Source organism: Platalea leucorodia (assembly GCF_965183815.1).
Source record: "Platalea leucorodia genome assembly, chromosome: W".
NCBI classification, from domain to species: Eukaryota; Metazoa; Chordata; class Aves; order Pelecaniformes; family Threskiornithidae; genus Platalea; species Platalea leucorodia.
The window spans coordinates 14,886,023-14,907,930 of NC_138859.1; the positions used below are offsets into that span (position 1 = coordinate 14,886,023).

At 39.5% G+C, this 21,908-nt stretch overlaps 1 protein-coding gene across 1 annotated transcript in view; it reads left to right on the forward strand.

The window, feature by feature from the left end:
• The window catches only part of LOC309601829 (ceramide transfer protein-like), a 48,274-nt gene that overhangs the window by 22,083 nt on the left and 4,283 nt on the right, over positions 1-21,908 (forward strand). The window contains exons 4-10 of the mRNA XM_082335004.1: positions 1,153-1,310; positions 9,004-9,096; positions 13,586-13,672; positions 14,669-14,761; positions 19,982-20,077; positions 20,675-20,807; positions 20,922-20,992. Coding sequence (XP_082191130.1) covers positions 1,153-1,310; positions 9,004-9,096; positions 13,586-13,672; positions 14,669-14,761; positions 19,982-20,077; positions 20,675-20,807; positions 20,922-20,992 — 731 coding nt within the window. The remainder of the gene's footprint in view (positions 1-1,152; positions 1,311-9,003; positions 9,097-13,585; positions 13,673-14,668; positions 14,762-19,981; positions 20,078-20,674; positions 20,808-20,921; positions 20,993-21,908) is intronic.

Consider the following 21,908-nt stretch of genomic DNA (forward strand, 5'->3'; position numbering starts at 1 on the left):
CCTTTCGGTGAAGAAGTTTTTCCTAATATCCAATCTAAACCTCCCCTGGCGCAGCTTGAGGCCATTTCCTCTCATCCTATCACTTGTTACTAGGGAGAAGAGACCAATGCCCACCTCGCTACAACCTCCTTTCAGGTAGTTGTAGAGAGCAATAAGGTCTCCCCTCAGCCTCCTCTTCTCCAGACTAAACAATCCCAGCTCCCTCAGCCGCTCCTCATAAGACTTGTGCTCTAGACCCTTCACCAGCTTCATTCCTTTTCTTTGGACGCACTCCAGCACCTCGATGTCCTTCTTGTAGTGAGGGACCCAAAACTGAAGACAGTATTCGAGGTGTGGCCTCACCAGTGCTGAGTACAAAGGGGCAATCACTGGGTGATAAGTCATTAGCTTGCCCCATGGCATAGGAGGAGTTACTTTAACTTGCTGGGCTCAGTCAGCTTCAACATGGGTGCTACTTCTGCTTTCTAATATTTTCTGACATTAATGTGTAGTGTTTGATTTGTTATTCTGTCAGCCTACATAAGAGTTTGACATAGAATAGGTACTTTTTTGTCACACATTTTAAGTGATTTGTTTAAATAACCTTAGCAACAGATGGCCTGGTTGACAGCATGAAATAGTTGTTGGAACTGCAAAACCCCACAGTATTGGGTAATTCAACACATTTGATACTTTTATATCCTACCTTTTTATGTTGAGATTTTTAAATCTATAATTACCTGCTTAAAGCAACCTTGACATGTTATCTTTTGGGTTTGATTGCATTTTGAAATTGTTCCTTTCTTAGTGCTGTATCAGATATGTTTTAAGGTTGCTCTGTGTTAATCAGGCCCCATTTCAAGCTGTCAAACTGCTATTGTTACAAAGTATTCCCACTCCCTCCACCCACATGATTTGCAGAGTGCAGAGTAATACAGCATTACAAGCAGACTTGAAATACGGTATAGCAAGATGAAGCTGAAGGAATGCGTTCCTCCTTTTGAATCTCTTTCCTGTGGATAGCTGAAAAGTATTAGCACTTTTGATTTTTATTTTTAAATTAACTTTCTAGCCAGTCTATTTTCTTCAGGCAGGTATAATATACAGCATACATGTAAAATGCTTGTTTGAGTTAAAGGCAGCTATCAGTGAATGATTCATATTTGTTTTTAGTGTTTCCACATGTGACACCCAAAGGAATTAATGGCATAGACTTTAAAGGAGAAGCTATAACTTTCAAGGCAACTACTGCTGGAATCCTTGCTACACTCTCTCATTGTATTGAACTCATGGTAAAACGTGAAGAAAGCTGGCAAAAAAGACTAGATAAGGTAAGATCATTTTCCTTTTACTTTTGTTGAAAAAATTGTTTCTTTAGCTTGAAATTGAAATTTCAAATTAGCTGTTTTAACTTTTTAATTCCAGGTATTGCTTTTATTTTTATGTACAGCATTTATTAATTTTAGGTGCTTTCATTATTTATTACTCCTATAAAATGTTAAAACCTCATCCTGACTGTTGGTGATACAGTAGCGTTATTCATCATATTCTATCTTTTCCCTCCCCTTGTTCAGATAGTATTCCTATATTAGAATCATAGAATCCTTTAGGTTGGAAAAGACCTTTAAGATCATCGAGTCCAACCGTTAACCTAGCACTGCCAAGTCCACCACTAAACCATGTCCCTAAGCACCACGTCTACACATCTTTTAAATACCTCCAGGGATGGGGACTCAACCACTTCCCTGGGCAGCCTCTTCCAGTGTCTGACCACTCTTTCGGTGAAGAAATTTTTCCCAATATCCAATCTAAACCTCTCCTGGCGCAACTTGAGGCCGTTTCCTCTCATTCTTTCACTTGATACTTGGGAGAAGAGACCAACACCCACCTCACTACAACCTCCTTTCAGGTAGTTGTAGAGAGCGATAAGGTCTCCCCTCAGCCTCCTCCAGGCTAAACAACCCCAGTTCCCTTAGCCGCTCCTCATAAGACCTGTTCTCTAGACCCTTCAGTAGCCTCATTGCCCTTCTTTGGACACGCTCCAGCACCTCGATGTCCTTCTTGTAGTGAGGGGCCCAAAACTGAAGACAGTATTCGAGGTGCGGCCTCACCAGTGCTGAGTACAGGGGCACTATCACCTCCCTGGTCCTGCTGGCCACACTATTCCTGATACAAGCCAGGATGCTATTGGCCTTCTTGGCCACCTGGGCACATTGCTGGCTTATATTCAGCCAGCTGTTGACCAACACCCCCAAGTCCTTTTCCGCTGGGTAGCTTTCCAGCCACTCTTCCCCAAGCCTGTAGCGTTGCATGGGGTTGTTGTGACCCAAGTGCAGGACCCAGAACTTAGCCATACCCTCATACAGTTGGCCTCAGCCCATCGATCCAGCCTGTCCAGATCCCTCTGTAGGGCCTTCCTACCCTCCAGCAGATCAACACTCTCGCCCCAACTTGGTGTCATCTGCAAACTTACTGAGGGTACACTCGATCCCCTCATCCAGATCATTGATAAAGATATTAAACAGAACTGGCCCCAATACTGAGCCCTGGGGAACACCACTTGTGACCGGCCGCCAACTGGATTTAACTCCATTCACCACTATTCTTTGGGCCCGGCCATCCAGCCAGATTTTTACCCAGCGAAGAGTACACTCGTCCAGGCCATGAGCAGTCAGTTTCTCCAGGAGAATGCTGTGGGAGACTGTGTCAAAGGCCTTACTAAAGTCCAGGTAGACAACATCCACAGCCTTCCCCTCGTCCACTAAGCAGGTCACCTTGTCATAGAAGGAGATCAGGTTAGTCAAGCAGGACCTGTCTTTCATAAACCCATGCTGTCCCTGTTATCCAGCTCAGGGGGCTGGGTACCCCAAGAACAATTGGTCTGACTATTAAAGACTGAGTCAAAGAAGGCATTAAGTACCTCAGCCTTTTCCTCATCCTTTTTCACTATGTTTCCCCCCACATCCAATAAAGGATGGAGATTCTCCTTAGCCCTCCTTTTGTTGCTAATGTATTTGTAGAAACATTTTTTATTGTCTTTTACAGCAGTAGCCAGATTAAGTTCAAGTCGGGCTTTGGCCCTTCTAATTTTCTCCTTGCATAACCTCACGACATCCTTGTAGTCCTCCTGAGTGGCCTGCCCCTTCTTCCAAAGGTCGTAAACTCTCCTTTTTTTCCTGAGTTCCAGCCAAAGCTCTCTGTTCAGCCAGGCCAGTCTTCTTCCCCACCGGCTTGTCTTTTGGCACATGAGGACGGCCTGCTCCTGTGCCTTTAAGATTTCCTTCTTGAAGAATGTCCAGCCTTCCTGGACTCCTTTGCCCTTCAGGACTGCCTCCCAAGGGACTCTGTCAACCAGGCTCCTGAACTTTTTTTTTTTTTTTTTTATCTATAAAGAGCCTGATAGTATTCTACAGTAATAAGTGTATTGTTTGCAGCCTTCTATAAAGAGAGATCTAATTATCCATGCTTGCAAAATGATGTGCAAATCTCTGAAATGTTTTAATAGTTATAAGAGATGGTTACAGTACTGAGGAGAACAACCAGTTCTAACTTCAGAGGTCTAAGATACAATTATTTCACTTACCTTTAGGAGATTGAAGAGATTAATTTAAGTCATGTTTTATACCAATTGGTTAATTTTTTAGGGGTGTGTGTGGTATTATAATATCTGTTATTCTAATGGCAGTGATAGTTCATGGTACTCAACCACTATAGCAACTCGAAAGGGTCAGCGTGTTCTCTCTTCAGATGAGATGTGCTAGAAGCATGGCTAGGTTGTACTTCAGGCTTTGATTTCTAGAATCCTGCCATCACTGGCTGGTGTCCTGTATAGTTATTTAGCCATTGTTGTCTTGTTTATAATTTAACATGTTTCCATATGGTATATATCACACTTCAAATCTTACTCCATATGTGTTAGTGGTACACAATTCAAAGAATGAAGTCATTCAGACAGAATGCATCCACGTTTGAATCCTTGCTCCTGTCTCCTGGCTCTTCGTTGTCTGTATGTCAAAGGCCTGGTTCTATCTAACTGTATTGCAACTTCTGTCAACAATTTATTATTGCTTCATCTAGGTAGTTGGAGGAATTATAGCAGACCTAAGACTTGAAGCTTGTTCATAGGATCATAGGGTAATTCAGGTTGGAGTAGAGACCTCAAGAGGTCTCTACTCCAACCTCCTGCTTAAAGGAAGTACAGTTTGAGATCAGACTGGGTTGCTCAGGGCTTTATCAAGTCTGGTTTCAAGTCTTCAAGGCTGGAGACCACACAGCCTTTCTGGGCAGCCTGTTCTGCTGCTCAACTGTTGTTATAGTGAAAAAGCTTTTCATTATATCCAGTTTGAGTAGCTCTTATTTCAGTATCTGCCTATTGTTTTTCATCTTCCTACTGTAGACTGCTGTGAAGAGCCTGGCTCAGTTTCTTGATGACCTCCTAGGAGGTATTGGAAGGCTACTATTAAGTCCCCCCACAAAAGCCTTCTCTGGGCTGAGCAAACACAGTTCACTCTTGCTGATCAGACTTTGTTTAGAGCATGGATGAAGTGAATATTTTCTTGTCAGTAGGTTAGTATATGTTAATACAGAATAATATGTTAATATAGAATTTGAATTGGTTTAGATTAGTTATTATTTGTCACGTTTTTCTTCTTCTGTGGACTAACTTTAAAGCAATTGTTTTTAGCTGCAAGCGGTTAACAAATTCAAACCTAAATTTCGCTTTGAGTCTCATGTGACTGATACCTCATACAGCAACATACCACCTCATACAGCATGAGTAAATACATTTTAAAGGGGGTCACAAGCTTATTTGGACTTGGTTTCCCAGAAATTAAAATAGCAAAAGCTACTAAAAACTTGGAGATTTTAAGTTTCTCTGCTTTGGTAGATCTGCAACTTTGTCACACTTGTCAGTGAAATTTTCTGGGGTTTACAGCACACTCGTGGTGAAGTACTGTAATTCTAATATAAAATAACCTTTTTTATTTGGATTCCTCTAATTGCTAGCCTTTTAGAAGAGGAGATTTTGATTGAATTAAATAATATAGAATTGTGGTGTATTAGCCTTGGCTAACAGCCAAATGCCCACCCAGCTGCTCACTTACCACCCCATCCAGCAGGACCAGGGGAAAAAAATAGGATGAGAAAGCTCATGGGTCAAGAGAAAGACAGGGAGATTGCTTACCAGTTCTTGTCATGAAGAACAGTCTCGACTTGGGGAAAATCAATTTGTTGCTGATTAAAATAGGTACAGTTAGTGGGAAACAAAAAGACGAACACTAAAACAGCTTTCTTCCCCCATTACCCAGTCTCAACTTCACTCTTTCACTGCAGGCCCCTCTATCCCCTGCTTGCTAGCCCCAAGGGGGGGGGGGGGGGGGGAATGGGGGGTTGGAGGTCAGTTCAAAACACTTAGTCTCTGCCACTCCTTCCCCCTCACAGTTTTCCACTGCTCCAGCACGGGTCCTTTCCAGGGCTGCAGTCCTCTGGGGAAAATCTGCTCCAGTGGGGGTCCTCCATGGAACATGGTTCCTTCAGGAAATGTCCCTCTGCTCCGGCATGAGGTCCTCCATGGGCTGCAGTGTGGATATGTTCTCTGCCCTGGAGCTCCTCATCCTCTTCTGGCCTTGGCATTCCCTCTTTTTCTCACTTTTTGTTCCCCCCTCCTCTCTCCCTGGAGTGTCTTTTGCTCTTAAATACTTTTTCACAGAGGCGCCACACATGTGGCGGATGGGCTCAGCTGTGTCCTGGGGGGGGTCTGTTTTGGAGCTGGCTGGAACCAGCTGTGTCTGACACAGGGCAGCCCCTGGCCGCCTCCCACAGAGGCCACTCCTGCAGCTCCCCACAACCAACACCTTGACACCTACACCCTGCACAAGAATTTAAAGACAGTAGCTGACTGTATTCAGACCTTTGCTAACACTATTTATTCCACTTCAGTTGTAGGGCTTCTTTTGTTGTTTTTCTTACCTTGTTGTTTTAGTGGCTAAACATGGCTCTGTAAAAGTCTCTTCTATAACTATGGGCTTGAGCAAAAAAAACATTGCCTTGTCATCTGATAAATAGATGTAGGAGGAGAATGATGTTAATCTCTGTACTCTTGGTTTCTTGCATAGATGCTTACACTGCTCTGAAAACAAAGTAAATATTGGGAGATGATAAAGTTCAGAATATCTTCTTTGAGAGATTAGATGGGAAAATTATATGAAATTGGGCAGCCATTTGTGTTTGCTCTAGCTAGGGGGGGTTTAAAGCTCTTGTAAGTCTGTCCAGTGCCTGTAAAAGACTAGCTAGAAGAACTGAAAAGTGCAGTGTCAAATTTGTCCTTTGTATATCAGCAGAATAACTCTGCAGGCTCTGTGCTGTGCAGGTTTGTCACAGGAAGAACAGGATCTCTGTCAGTGGCTAAAAGCAATGAGTGTTTTACAAGTAGTGTAAGTACCGTTGTAATCCAGCTTGTTCTCCTTCCCTCTCCAGCCTCCTCACTCCACTAGCTTCAGAACCACGTTTTACTTGACAGCAAAACATAAATGTGATTAGTGAGAGTCCTACTACTTCACAAAACTATGCAGCCTTCATCTTGTAGGGGGCCAGTTTAGCCTAAAGATGCAAGAGAGATTTGTCTGCTGAACTTGAAGCAAATATATTTCCAAATTATAGCTGTCCTAAAATATTTCTAATACTAAAAAGCTCAAGTTCATCAGAACTTGTTGAATCCGGAGCTGACTACAATTTGACTTTAGTACAGTGTTATGAAGTGAATATCTTTCTCTAGAAACCCTGTTTTTTAAATAAATGAAAGGTTTTTAAGTTACATTCTGAAAGTTGGAAACTTTATTTTTAAACCTTTGAAAGCAAGAAATCATTATAAAAGCATCTTTTAATTTTGAAGGAGACGACTGCTAAAAAGTGCACTTAGTGATTGTAATTTTATAATTCTATACTTAGTTTTCTTTCTGTTACCAAAACAGTCAGACAGCCAGAATAAAATTAATACAAAACCATGTAATGTTATCTAAGGTAATTGTAGTTACAGCTTTGCTTTTGACCTTTTATTCTTAGCTGTTAAAATCTTGAGCTTGACTTTTTTATTTTTCCAGTGCAGTATATTTTTCAGTATGAGCCTCTTGAATGAATGTATTTTTAAAATAGACTTTTTTTAAAGAAAATGGATAAACAGGGAAAGGATTTAATCTCTAGTATTTGGTCCATTGTTTTATTTGCAACAAAATCCTTGTGAATGGTGCTTTTCTTGTCTTGACTGCAGCAACATTTTTCTATTCTTGTTTCATTTGGTCTTAATAATTGGTATTAATGTGCAAACTTATCTTCTGAATGTTAAATTTAATCATAGAATCATAGAATCATAGAATCGTTAAGGTTGGAAAAGACCCTTAAGATCATTGAGTCCAACCGTTAACCTAACACTGCCAAGTCCACCACTAAACCATGTCCTCAAGCACCACGTCTACCCGTCTTTTAAATACCTCCAGGTATACCCAACATGTTTGGGTAGTTTATTTTGTTCACCTTTCACAATTGTAACTTAAATGTCTCATTAAATTTTACAGAGTTTTAATACACCAGTAATTTTTCTGCTGTGCAATCAAACAATTTCCCAATTTCTGCCTTATTTAATGTTGTTGCCAAGAGAAGCTGGCAGATTTGGAGAGTTGTCTTTTGGCACATGTGAATTATCACTAATTTGCAGATTGAAGTACAGAAAGTGTGGGGATTGGGGAGGGGGAATTGTTTTTTGTTTTTTGGGTTTTTGTTTGTTTGTTTGTTTGTTTTTCTGTTTTTCATTCCAAGTGTTCTGGTAAAACTTCTATGCTTTCTCTCAATGACTTACTTACATTCAAGTCATGCTTTATGCATCTTCAGGACTCTCCAGTTACTTTCAAAACAGGTAAACTTGCAAAATTTTGTGAAACCTAAGTGTTAGCAGTTATCGCCTGTTTGTGATAGTTTCAGGAAGGGAAAAGCCTACATTCACAGATAAAGGCAATACTGTCTTCATCTAAGTGCTGCTTTTTTCCTAAGAATTTTCCCGTGGAAAACTATGCTACTTTGTTTTGCATCAAAACTGTTGCTTTACTTTTCAAACTTTTCTTTAGAAACTGGAAAGTATGTGTTCCAGAGTGAACATTACCACCAAATTCACAGTTGGTAAACTCAGCCTTTCAGTGTTGTTAAGGGTTTTCCACCGAATCATTAAAGTTCAAATTGGGTTGCTGAATAATTATACTCATATCTGCAAGAAGTAGTGTGTGGTGTCCAGTTGCCGAAAGGGAACAGAGAAACATCTTATGTACTAAAGCTGAATTCTGCAAGAATTTCAGAAGTGTTTATAGCGCTTTCTCTGGGAATATCTGGCAGTATGTAGAATTTGCAGAGGAAATACTAGGCTCAATCTGATTCCAGCATTACTACTTCTTTATTCAAAATATACAATGACATAGACATCATTAGTGGCTCTAGTACAGTCACACACCTATTATGGGAGAATGATCTTGAGTTGTTAGTCTCTGCATGGAGTTCACAAAATGATTCTTGTGGATCCTATGCCAGCTAATTATAGATACAAGCTTACATGCTATGATTCACTAGTATCTCACCCCATTCAACAAGTTAGCTTTCTACCAGTCTTACTTTTCAGCCTTTGTTATCACTGCCCAAGCATCTGTGTCAAGGAGTTTATATAAACTGTCAGATACCAAGTCTGACCCTCAACAAACCAGGAATAGCTATGCTTAAACTAGATATCAGATTTTGCTTGCTGATCTAGTTTCTTCCACATGACTTAAAGAAGGTATGCTCAAGGTAGCTAGCTCCCCAAGCTTTGTATTATATATGCATGTATATGGGCACATATAATGCATGCATGCAAATAAAATAAAAATCAGCAGCTTTGCAATTGTTACTTGGGAAAAACCCCTATACTGGTCATTCCATTTACTGGCATGCTGACTATTATCAGCCAATTCATTCTTGCTGCATCAAATTGATCATGTAATTTTACAGGAGATAGAGAAAAGGAGAAGAATTGAAGAAGCATACAAAAATGCTGTGACAGAACTGAAGAAAAAGTCCCACTTTGGAGGGCCAGACTACGAGGTACAAATTCTGCTTCTGAAATTTTTAAAAATGCTAAGGCTTTTAAAGATTGGTTTGTTTCTCAAAGGAGAGAGAGAGAGAGTGTGTGTGTGTGTGTGTGTGTGTAAATCAAGGTCTTTGGCTGTGCAAGCATGTACATGCCACTTTTCTTTTTCTGCCTTGGAAACTGAATGAAGAATCTAAATCCTTAATTTTTTGAGAATAGAAGTCTGTCTTCACCTCGGGTTTCCTTTCCTTTAAACTAGATTCAGCGGGGGGAGGGGATGTACTTCAGAGGAACAGGGAAGAATGAGGGAACACCTCAGGAGGCAGCAGGGAAACGCCTGTAAATCATCCCAAAGGAACTAGTGAAGGCTCCTCCCAAAAGGTGGCAAGGCTGGCAGCCCAGCTGAAGTGCCTCTACACTAATGCACGCAGCATGGATAACAAGCAAGAGGAGTTGGAGACCATGGTGCAATCAGATAACTATGACCTGATTGCTATCACAGAAACATGGTGGGATGATTCATACAACTGGAACACAGCAATCGAAGACTACAAGCTATTCAGAAGAGACAGACTGGGAAGGAGGGGAAGAGGGTGTTGCCCTGTATGTTAAGAAATGGATAGACTCCGAAGAGCTGCCTCTGAGAACCAACCATGAGCTAGTTGAGAGCTTGTGGGTAAAACTTAAGGATCAGACCAATAAAGGTCACCTTGTGGTTGGGGTCTACTATAGACCGCCTGATCAAGAGGAGCCTGTTGATGAGACCTTCTTGCTTCAGATGCAGGAAGCATCGCACTCGCCAGCACTCATCCTGATGGGTAATTTCAACCACCCAGATATCTGCTGGGAAAGCAATACAGCAGGCTGCAAGCAATCCAGGAGACTCCTGGAGTCTGCTGAAGATAACTTTCTGGTCCAGGCATTAGACAAACCAACCAGAGAAGAAGCATTGCTGGACCTGGTGCTCACCAATGCAGAGGAACTCATTAAAGAGGTAAAGATTAGAGGCAGTTTAGGCTGTAGCAACCACACCCTGGTTCAGTTCGTGATCTCAAGAAACATGGGCCTGGCAAAGAGCAAAGTCAGGACCCTGAACTTTAGAAAAGTGAACTTTCAGCTGTTCAAAGATTTAGTGGATGAGATCCCCTGGGAAACTGTCCTTAAGGACAAAGGAATGGAACAGAGCTGGCAACTCTTTAAGGACACTTTTCTTAGAGTGCAAGAGCTCTCCATCCCCCTGTGTAAGAAATCAGGCAGGGCAAGAAGGAAACTGGCGTGGCTGAGCAAGGACCTCCTCCTCAATCTAAGGTGTGAGAAGGAAATGCACAGCCAGTGGAAGCAGGAACACGTAGCCTGGGGAGAGTACAGGGAAATGGCTAGGACATGTAGGGATGGGATCAGGAAGGCCAAGGCACAGATGGAACAGAAATTGGCAAGGGATGTGAAGAATAATAAGAAGGGGTTCTATAAGTACATTAGTCAGAAAAGAAAGGCCAAGGACAGTGTCCTCCCTCTGATAAACATGAATGGGGAACTGGTGACAATGGATATGGAGAAGGCTGAGGTGCTCAACGAGTTCTTCGTCTCAGTCTTCACTGGCAGCCAGGCTTCCTGCACCTACCAAGTACCGGAACCTCTAGGAGAGGGCTGGGGGAGCGAAGGCCCTCCCACTGTAAGCGAAGAGCAAGTTCGAGACCACCTGATAAAACTAAACAAACAGAAGTCTATGGGACCTGATGACATACATCCCAGGGTCCTAAAGGAACTGGCTGATGTAGTTGCAAGACCACTCTCCGTCATATTTGAAAAGTCATGGCGGTCAGGTGAGGTCCCCAGTGACTGGAAAAAGGGTAACATCACCTCTATTTTTAAAAAGGATAGGAAGGAGGACCCGGGGAATTACAGACCGGTGAGTCTCACCTCTGTGCCTGGGAAGATCATGGAACGGATCCTCATGGAAGCAATGTTAAGGCACATGCAAGACAAGCAGGTGATCCGAGTAAGCCAGCACGGATTCACTAAGGGCAAATCATGCCTGACCAATCTGGTGGCCTTCTATGATGGAGTGACTGCAACAGTCGATAAGGGAAGACCGATCGATGTCATCTACCTAGACTTCTGTAAAGCCTTTGACACAGTCCCACACGACATCCTTATTTCTAAATTAGAGAGATATGGATTTGAAGGATGAACTATTCGATGGATAAGAAATTGGCTGGATGGACGCATTCAGAGAGTTGCAGTCAGTGGCTCTATGTCCAGGTGGAGACTGGTGATGAGTGGTGTCCCTCAGGGCTCTGTCTTGGGACTGGTGCTTATCAGTATCTTTATCAATGACATAGACAGTGAGATCGAGTGCACCGTCAGCAAGTTTGCGGATGACACGGAGCTGAGCAGTGCAGTTGACACACCTGAAGGACGGGATGCCATGCAGGGGGACCTGGACAAGCTTGAGAAGTGGGCCCATATGAACTGAATGAGGTTCAACAAGTCTAAGTGTAAGGTCCTGCACCTGGGTCGAGGAAATCCCAGACATGAGTACAGACTGGGAGAAGAACTCATTGAGAGCAGCCACGCAGAGAAGGACTTGGGGGTCCTGGTGGACGAAAAGCTGGATATGAGCCAGCAATGTGCACTAGCAGCCCAGAAAGCCAACCGTATCCTGGGCTGCATCAGAAGAGGCGTGGCCAGCAGGTCGAGGGAGGTGATTCTCCCCCTCTACTCTGCCCTGGTGAGACCCCACCTAGAGTACTGCATCCAGCTCTGGAGCCCTCAACATAAGAAAGATGTGGACCTTTTAGAACGGATCCAGAGGAGGGCCACTAAGATGATCAGAGGGCTGGAGCACCTCTGCTATGAAGACAGGCTGAGATAGTTGGGGTTGTTCAGCCTGGAGAAGAGAAGGCTCCAGGGAGACCTTATAGTGGCCTTCCAATACTTAAAGGGGGCTTATATAAAAGAGGGGGAGAGACTCTTTATAAGGGCAGATAGTGATAGGACAAGGGGGAATGGTTTCAAACTGAAAGAGGGGAGATTTAGATTAGATGTTAGGAAAAAATTCTTTACTCAGAGGGTGGTGAGGCACTGGAACAGGTTGCCCAGAGAGGTTGTGGATGCCCCGTCCCTGGCAGTGTTCAACGCCAGGTTGGATGGGGCCCTGAGCAACCTGGTGTAGTGAAAGATGTCCCTGCCCATGGCAGGGGGGTTGGAACCAGATGATCTTTAAGGTCCCTTCCAGCCCAAGCCATTCTATGATTCTATGATTCTATGATTATTCTGCTTTTGTCTAAAGCATTTTGCTTACAGATATTTCTGCTGACTTTTTATTTTTTTTCTTGTACATTTGATACTGTTCATATGCAAGTTTTGTACTCTTACTTTTTAATGAGTCAGCTGTATAGATATGTAATGCAAATATGAAAACCCTGACTGCAGAGGCAGTCCTAGAATCTGAAGTTTAACTTGAATTGTTTTTTTAATTTCTCACTGCCACTTGAAATGTGTTGATAAATTAAATGATTTTAGGTTCTGCTTCATCTGTTAAATTGCATGTTTTAGCAGCTTCCTCCTCTGCTTGGTTATTTAGTCAAATTCTAAGGCTCTTAAACTACTTTCTGAAGAATAATGTAAGCTAATGCACCTATAATGCAGTTTGGATAATTTTTAAGAACTTGACCCTTTCATTTATGTTAATCAAGCAGATTTCTACTTATAAATCATAGCCTGAGAAATATGTTGGAATATTTAAAAGATACTTGAGCTTAGGTTCTCCATTGTGACTGAGGCACTGTAAAAGAAAAAGATGGATAGGAAGTTGGACTTTGTCTACCTGGTTATGAACCCAGCTGCTTCTCCCAGATATCCCTGTTGTAAAGTAGGTTTTTGAAATTTGCTGGACCAGTTTGTTTTACAATACAATAAAAGCAGTAAACCTAGTTTTCTTAAATTACCATTTTACTTAGTGGACACAAGTTTTTAATAGTTGACTCAACTCTACCTGCTGTTTATTGTTAAACTGTTCTTTCCAAGAATTTTCGATAGTGATCCCCAGGATTTTGTCTTGTCTTGTTGTGCTTTGAGCACATAGCTGAAATCTACCCTAAGGTACTGGAATACTTGGAAGGAGTCTAACTATACAATTATGTTAATGTTTACTTTACTGACACACTGTAAACATTTTTAAGAGAAGATATATGTTAATTAAAACCTAAATCTGATGTCAAAGCATATTGACACTGTTACTCAGTCTTCAGTTTCCTGGTTTTTTGCTTGTTTATAAAACTACCCCTAAATTGTAGTTAAAGGAAATAACGTCCTTTAACAAGTAGGGTTTTCAGATTAATTGTAATCTAAGAATATTGGTGAAAATATTTGAGGTCTATGGAAGAAATTTCCTTCTGTCAGTTATATGCATAATATATAAATATCTATTTCTAATATTAAACTTAAGTGGAGCTCTTGTGTCTCCAAAATTTTGAACTAGTTTTGTTTCTTATGCTCTAGGAGGGTCCTAATAGTCTGATTAATGAAGAAGAATTCTTTGATGCTGTTGAAGCTGCTCTCGATAGACAGGATAAAATGGAAGAACAGGTATTGATACTTGAAAAATGTGTTAATGATGAGCACTTCATGGAAGACTTCTGTGACTTAGTCCTGGGGTGCATGTCCTGAAACTCTAGATATTTTATACTGACACTTATAAGTGGAATTCACTTCTTAATATTTGTACAGTTAAATATCATTGCTTAACACTAATTTTGAGAAAGTGACTTCACAGCTTGCATAGAAAAGGATAGTATAAGTGTTAAGCTAATTGAATGTCTCTGGTGTCTAATTCCTAAATAAGTGTATTAGTCCTGTATAAAGCTTATCTTTATATGTAACTGATGCCCTGTGCAAATAAGAATATCAAATACTGCATCTATTTTTCAAAACCTAATTATTGCTCTGAAGTTTCTTTTGACTGTAGCAGTATGTAAAATAGGAAAGACATAGTTCTGTTGGTGTTTGTTTTTATTAAAAAATTGTGTAGGCTCTGCTATTTCTCTAACTCGTTTCTTGAATACACTTCAGTGATAAGGATCAAAAAGGGATAAGATGCATGTGATGAAATATATAGAATATGAGAACATATAGTAGTGTATAAAATGAGAGGGAATAACAAAGTGGTGCCTCCTTTGTCTTAAAAGTGTTTAGGCTTATGAATATAGTGAATACAATGACTTGGTTAAGAATTATAAGACTTTCTAGTGGACTATAGTACCCAACAGAATTTATCTATGTTGGGGTCTCTTAGTGGAGAGTAAAAGTTTTGAGTGACTGTTGTACTACTACATGGATGCAACATCCTTAATGCTGCCAATCTATTTTGCTTAACCTGGAAATGCGCCTTGAAGTATAGATGAATGGGTAATTCAGTCTCCAGGCCCATTCACTTCCTGAGAACTCTAGCAGGATGACAACTTCATGTCTGTCATGGAAAGTGTTAGTTGTTGTAGCCACTATATAGATTGAGGATGCCTCACTCCGTTTCATAGTCCACCCAGTAGCAGCTGACTACCAATAATTAAACCTATTTTGTTGCAGTCCCAAAGTGAAAAGGTCAGATTACACTGGCCAGCATCCTTACCTTCTGGAGACGCATATTCTGCTGTGGGGACTCATAGATTTGTCCAAAAGGTAAGATATTTCTCATGATCTCCTCTGAATAATGGGCTGGCTTATATTTCTATATAATATTTTATATGGATAGGTAAGACTGTTTTTTTTATTATTATTATTTTATTATTTTTTTAGGTGTTTCTAGTATAACTTTCAATGGTTTACTCATTTTCAGTTGAAGTAGCTGGAATTGGAGAAGGACTGTTTTCTGTCTTGGCTCAAAAAAATACTGATTTCAGTATCTATTTAAAATACTCTTGACTTGTATCTGGCTTGTCAGTTAGAGATTATATTAAAGGAAAAAAAATCCCAACTTGCTAACCTCAGTGTTTTTAAGATACCTTCACCAAAATTCATTTAATTGATTAAAAAAAAAAATTAAAAAAATCCAGTCTCCTGTATTCGGATCAGTTGACTTTTTTTAGTGTTACTGGAAACACAATGCTCTTCTTAGGGCTACACTGGGAGCATAATACATAATATGTGCATGAAATCAGCATTCACTGCTGTGCTTGCTGCTTATGGTGCTTTTGTTTTCCTTTTCTTCATTATCTTGTGCTTGCAAGTTGGTACTGAATGCTCTGTTGTGCCTTTGTTCTGATTACTTGGTTTTTTCTTTGTCTGTCTCTGGTAGCCCTATAGTCGCTCTTCCTCCATGTCTTCCATTGATCTAGTCAGTCCCTCTGATGTTCACAGATTCAGCGCCCAGGTACTGTATTAATGTGTAGAGTGGGGGTTGCATATCTTTGCCATATTTCATCCTCTTCTCTAGAACCTGTTTTTTTTGTTACATAAATCACTGCTTGCTTTAAACTAGTATGTTGAGATAAAAAAATTGTTCTCTATTCCTATACTAAATAGTTATCTTTCTACGTTCTGCTTGCATGCATATCACTTGTGCAGAGGCCCAAATCTTGTGAAACTGATGGATTGATTTCAGTAGCTTTAATAAAAATGCCTACAACTTGAAAATTTTGCATTTCTGATTATAATAAAAATAATAAAATAACACCTGTTTTGTGTGGGCTGGAGATGGTCTTTGCTTCAAATTGAATAGTTTTTCTTGCTTTTAAATCAAAGGTTTAATTTTGTCTTTAAAATTTGTTTGTCACTTGTAATGACATTAAGATACTAAATGTTAAGGTTCTCTATTATCATTTTTTACCTCTACAACTAGTTTTATTACTGAAAGGTCATAAAGTATGTTGTTAACAAATGACATTGTGGGTATGAGAATTTTTACTGAAGAATTCCAATATATTCAATTATCCTTCAGAAAATGTCTGACATCCTGAATATGTGAATGTAGTCGTAGCGACATATTCCAGTAATGTACAAAATTACTCTAGGTGCTTGCTCTGAAGATCGTAGTTTAGAGTTGAATTAGATAAGTGAGTTCATGTGTTTGGTCTTTATTCTCAAAAAAAATTTGTTCAGACATAGCATTCATGCCATTAGTTTCCTTCTGCTGTGGTCCATATATGATTGTGAATATGGGGCTTCCTTCTGGGATCTGTTTTTTTGGGGTTTGTTTGTTTTTTAAATTATTAACTAACACTGCAAACAGCCTGCTTTTTCAAATAGAAGGAATGGATTTTCTTTTGATTAACAGAGCCTGGAATCATACTATCTGCAGACCTTACCACCAGCTTTGTGAGCAGAACCCTAACACTTAAGGACTTAATTATTGGACTGAAATCCCAACACTTGCCTCGACCTATTGCAGTCAGTTAATTTCTGGAATTTGAACTTTCGCAAGGGGAAAACGTATGCAGGTCATATTGCATGACACTGATAGGCTCATCTACTGGTACTCCAGTAGTCACATTAGTAATTCAAGTTTGGTTTTGTTTGGGAAGAGGGGGGAAATCAAGTAATAGAAAGCAAGTTTAATTCCAAAGATAGAATTGGTTGTCTATCAGGCTATGGGTACATGGCCAGTTCAATGTAAGGGAAACTCATAGTCACTAAAATATGCAAACCTTCTCATTTTCATCTCTTATACCTGTGATAAAATTTGTGGATCCATATGGTAAACCTGAGTATCAGAGCACTAGTGTAGCTGAAAACCTAACCATTTAAAAACAAATCTGAGGTTGACAAGGTCCTTATCAGAATAATGCAAATTGACGTTAAAGATCAGGGTCAAATGGACTGGATTATGGGGTCAAGGTATTGCTCTTTTTCAGCAGCTGCAGGGATTATACTACATAGAAGCTACTACCCAGTGTCTTAGGATGTGGTTTCAAGTTAACTGACTCACTGCAGAAAGGATGATCTTGCTAACTTGCAAGAAACCTATTCCTCTCTGCCCCCTCCTTCCCCCATATTTTCCCTAGAACAAACTTTTGGCAGATCAGTAAGTCGGTCCACCTGCTCTGGAGCTTCATTGCTAGTGAACAAGCAGGTGAAAGACAACTGAGAGCATGAAGAGAAAAGCAGCACACCTTTAGGTGACAACCTGCTGTGGACCTTATTAATAGGAAATTGGCCTCTTTCCCCAGGCTGAGGATTTGGCTTTTGGAAAGGCAAACTAATATCTTGATTCTGAATAAATGGGACTTGTTTCTAGACTTCATTCATACCAAGGGAATTTTGGTATTAGTAAAAGGTCAAGTAGAAACTTGCAGCTTTGTTTTTAAGATTGAGAAGTGTAAACATGTATTCTGACAGGAGCTGGTTCTTCAGTGTGCCTTCAGAAAGGCATTGATTTGTCTCTGCCAGTTGAGTGGGAGGTTGTGGGCTTAAAACGCTGCAGATGTTTTGCAGATCACTTTCTCCTCTTTTAAAGGACTATCATCAGATTTTAAAATAGATTGAGCTGTTCTGAGGGCCTTTTAAGTGAACTGCCTACTTAACGTTCAGGCCAAGGTTGCATGGGATAGAGGTTGCAAGTATTTTTGCAGACCATTCCTGTAGTCTGCCAGGAACCCAGAGGTAATAGTGTGGCCTTTCCAGTGGGAAAGAAGCTGTGAATCTTGACTCTGTGCCTAATGTGGTACCTGAAATAGGTGCAGGCTGACAGACAGTGACCAGCAGGTAGATCGCAGTTTGGACAGGTAGCATGCACAAGGCAGTTGTAGGCACTGCAATTACTTGGTCAAGTAGAAGTAATTGCTTGTTAGCGAAAAACAGCATTCACTCTCCTCTGAAAGCTGCAATGATGATACCTCTCCTTCCCCAAAATTAAGGGGAAGCTGTCTGAAAGATGTTGTATTAGCAGGAATGAAACTTTATTGGGAGAGAGAGGGAGAGAACCAAACTAAAAATGCCTTTCAAGTTTTCAGAGGAAGTCAGGGGGCAAAATGCTGAACAATTCCAAAGGCCTTAAACTGTTTAGATTGCACTCCTGTGGATGCCTCATTCTCTTCTTTCTTTGCTATTCCCCTCCTCCCTCTGCATTTAGCATAAAGCAAAAAGCAGCAAAATACAAAACAAACATATAAAGGCCAGCTTTGTCCTTAATATTTTAGGAGCTAGGGGAGAAGAGAGATGGGGACCTGAAGGTGTTGCAGGTAAAGGTTGGGAGCATGGCGAGGATTCCTTTCTGAAAGAAGTGTGACCTAGAGCTAGTAAATTGAATATTTAAATAGCCCACATTCTTACCTGGCTTGGATTGTACCGTCATTGTGTCACTGGAAAAAAATTATTGGAAGAATATTTTGTAGGAAGCCTGTTGGTAAGTGGCAGGAAAAGATTGCCTGTCTAAAAGCAGAAACACAAATCTTGTGGGTGTTTATAGTTCATTATAACAAAAAAAAAAAAAAAAAAAAATCAAAGAAACCCCCCAAAATTGGACTGATAACTTGTGTTTCTGTAGAGAAGTCTATAGTTAAAATAAGATAAAGTAGAATTTCTATTGAAAGGATTTTATTTTTATGTTGTACTTTGAGGATTTTGACTTGATTCAATTACTTTTTTTCTTCCTGGTCTTAAGTGTATTGCCCAAAGAGTACGTTGTACAAACAAAATTATTGCTTTAAATTAAAAGTAAATAGCATCTTTCAATTCTATATCATATCAGAAAAAGGTCATTAAGTATTCTTTAATTTTGCTTTATACTTGTACTACTTGCTCAGTTATGTTTTATAGGTTATGAAGCCTAGTGTGCATATAAAATATTTTTGTAAGTTGTGCAAAAACCACTTATAGGTTCAGGCTATTAATCTTGTGATTGTACACTTCTTAGACTAATCTGTATGTTGGTCAATTGACTAACCTTTGCTTGCAGTGCTTTTCCTTTTTAAAAAAGGTATTTCTACTAATTCAGGAAAATAGTGTCAATTACATGGACTTATTTGCTGTGATGAGTTTTAGTAGTCACCTACCTTTTAGGTGGAAAAAGTTATTGTTTCCAGCACTTGTAAACATTACACAGCAATGGATACTTTATATTTTTGTCTCTATTTTTATTTGGGGGAGAGTGGGATTTGGAAATGGGGGGGACGGACACAAAAGAAACATAGAATAAGACTGTAGATTTAAAATAAAAATCCATTTCCTGTCCCACCACCCATTTTCATGCACATTATTTGGAACAAAAAAAATGAAGTATTCACATAGCTTGATAAAAATGTATCAAATATTTGGCCTTTAAGAAAAGCATGCAACTGTCTAGCTAATTTTTAAATGAGTATTTTATAATAGTGGAGTCTCTGCATCATCATAATTTTTTGGAATGTAAGCATTTCTGTTCTGTTTTTCTAGCTGACAACTGTACAAAGATGCCAATGAAACAGAATAGGCATGCTTTGCTCATGACTGTTTCCTTCACTGCTGTTTCAATATGTCTTTTGATATGCATTCACTTTTTTAGAGCTTGTCTGTGTCTCTCTTCCCCCTCTTTGTTCAGCTTTTTAAATGCTCTTCAGTGAATACTGGCTTTCAAGTCTTACAATGCATTGTAATTCTATTTGGAGATACCTGAAGTAATTTCCTACAGGCTGAAATAAAACTGTCTTAGGTAGAAATAGTGAGTTTTGACAGTTTAGAGGTGCAAAGGAAGGATAGGGAAGTACCCATAAAGAATGAAGTTGGAAGTTGAATCAAGATTTTGGCTTTTGTTTCTGAAGGCCAGAAGTATCTGCTTGTTCTTAACCTGTGATAGAAGGCTCTGTTGTCCAAGTTCAGCTCTTGCACAAGATTTGAAGTATTGACTTGTGGCTTCCAATACTGTACAGTCCCCTGCCCAAGAAGATGGAAGGAATGATTTTAAAATGTGTATTTTTTCCTTTAAAGGTGGAAGAGATGGTACAAAACCATATGACCTATTCCTTGCAAGATGTAGGAGGAGATGCCAATTGGCAGCTAGTGGTAGAAGAAGGAGAAATGAAAGTAAGCATTTGGTTTTTTGCTTAATTGATATAAGATGATATGCTGTGAAGACAGATATTTTTATTCTCTTTGAATACTATCACTCAGCAAGTTATGCTGTTAAAACTTCTCTCTGAGAATAGCGTTGTTTAAGTTAGGACTGGAGTCCACAAGAGCTGCAGCTTCTAATATATTTATTCATGCAAAATCTTATGCAACTCTTGCAATAGCTTTGTCTTTGCAGATTCCTTTCTCATTTTTTCCTACTTAAAACTTGGTATCAAAATGGTGTGTAAATTCAATGTATGAAAATGTTATATGGTAGGAAGTTACTGTTGGCTACTCCACTGTGCTTGTATGCATTCTTGTGCATAGTGATAAATAAGATAGCTTAATCATTTTTGGAGTAGAGATTCTCAAAATACTGGTATTTTAATGTGAAGTGCCATGTAAGAACATCTGCATTGGTAGTTACCAGAGAACACTGACATGGCAATTTATTCATGTATTAGTCTTCTAGGTAAGTTTTTATCAAAGCTGATGAAACTTTAAACAATTAAAACATGAACAGTTTTGACAATTTCTGTTCTGCATTTATTTCTTTGTATTTGGCCATAGGTGTACAGAAGAGAGGTGGAAGAGAATGGAATAGTTTTAGATCCTTTGAAAGCAACGCATGCCGTTAAAGGGGTAACAGGGCATGAAGTTTGCCACTACTTCTGGAATGTCGATGTTCGTAATGACTGGGAAAGTAAGGAATCAGTTCTTAAGCTTTGCATGTTTATCAGCAAGCATATTATTTATAGCATTGACCTAATATCTGTGCTTGTTTACTGATGGATTTTTTTTCCCCCCCTCTATTTAGCAACAATTGAAAATTTCCATGTTGTGGAAAATTTATCTGATAATGCAATCATCATTTACCAAATGCATAAGGTAATAACACTTCACCTGTATACACACCGTAATGAGACAGTCTGGGACATATGTGTTCTAATATATTCTGAAATACTTTAACATCTTAACAACTTAAAATACTGTTCAAAACAACAGTTCAGAACAAGTTCTCTATTAAACTGCAACTTTGTCAATTTTTCAAACTTGGCTTGATAGCATAATTGGTTGTGTATGTGTCTGATAGGGCTTGTAATAACAAATGAGGACTGTTTTTAATCTCTTAGTATATTACTGCCAGCAAGGCAAGGGTCATCTAAAGCAAACTGAAGCAATAAATTGACACTGACTACAAGGAAGAAACCCATACCACTGTATCATATGTTTTGTTGCAATAATGCAGCTATTGTTGACCATGATTAGTTGACATGCATTTGCATTATGAGGTGGTATAATTGCTGGTACAACAGTTGTTCTTTTAACTTCATTATGGTTTTTCACCCCAACCAGTTCTGATGTAGCTTTACTAAAATGTTCATTTGACTTATAACCCAATAACTGTAACCTAACAAACAGATTCAAAAAAAACTGGGAATGAAGTGTACAAATTCATCTTTAATCTTGCATGATTCCAAGTATTAGTATACTCAAATATTAAAACAAATCTATGATTTTTACAATTTTGCTAGTAATGTGGTTACCTTAAAATTGCCGTAACAGCAGACTCTGATTTTTGAATAAGGCAGTTGTGTGAACTGTATAGTGTTGTGGTAAAAGCTAGACTTTTTTCCCCTATTGAGTGTCAGGAAAATGGCTTCTGTATAGTTTTACTTTATTTTATCAGACGCTTTGCTTCTGAAACTTTCTCTTAAATAATACCAGTTTACCATATCTGTCTCACTAAAGTAGTAGCTTCTTGAAATAATATGTTATAAATATTTCTTGCTCTCTTTTTCTC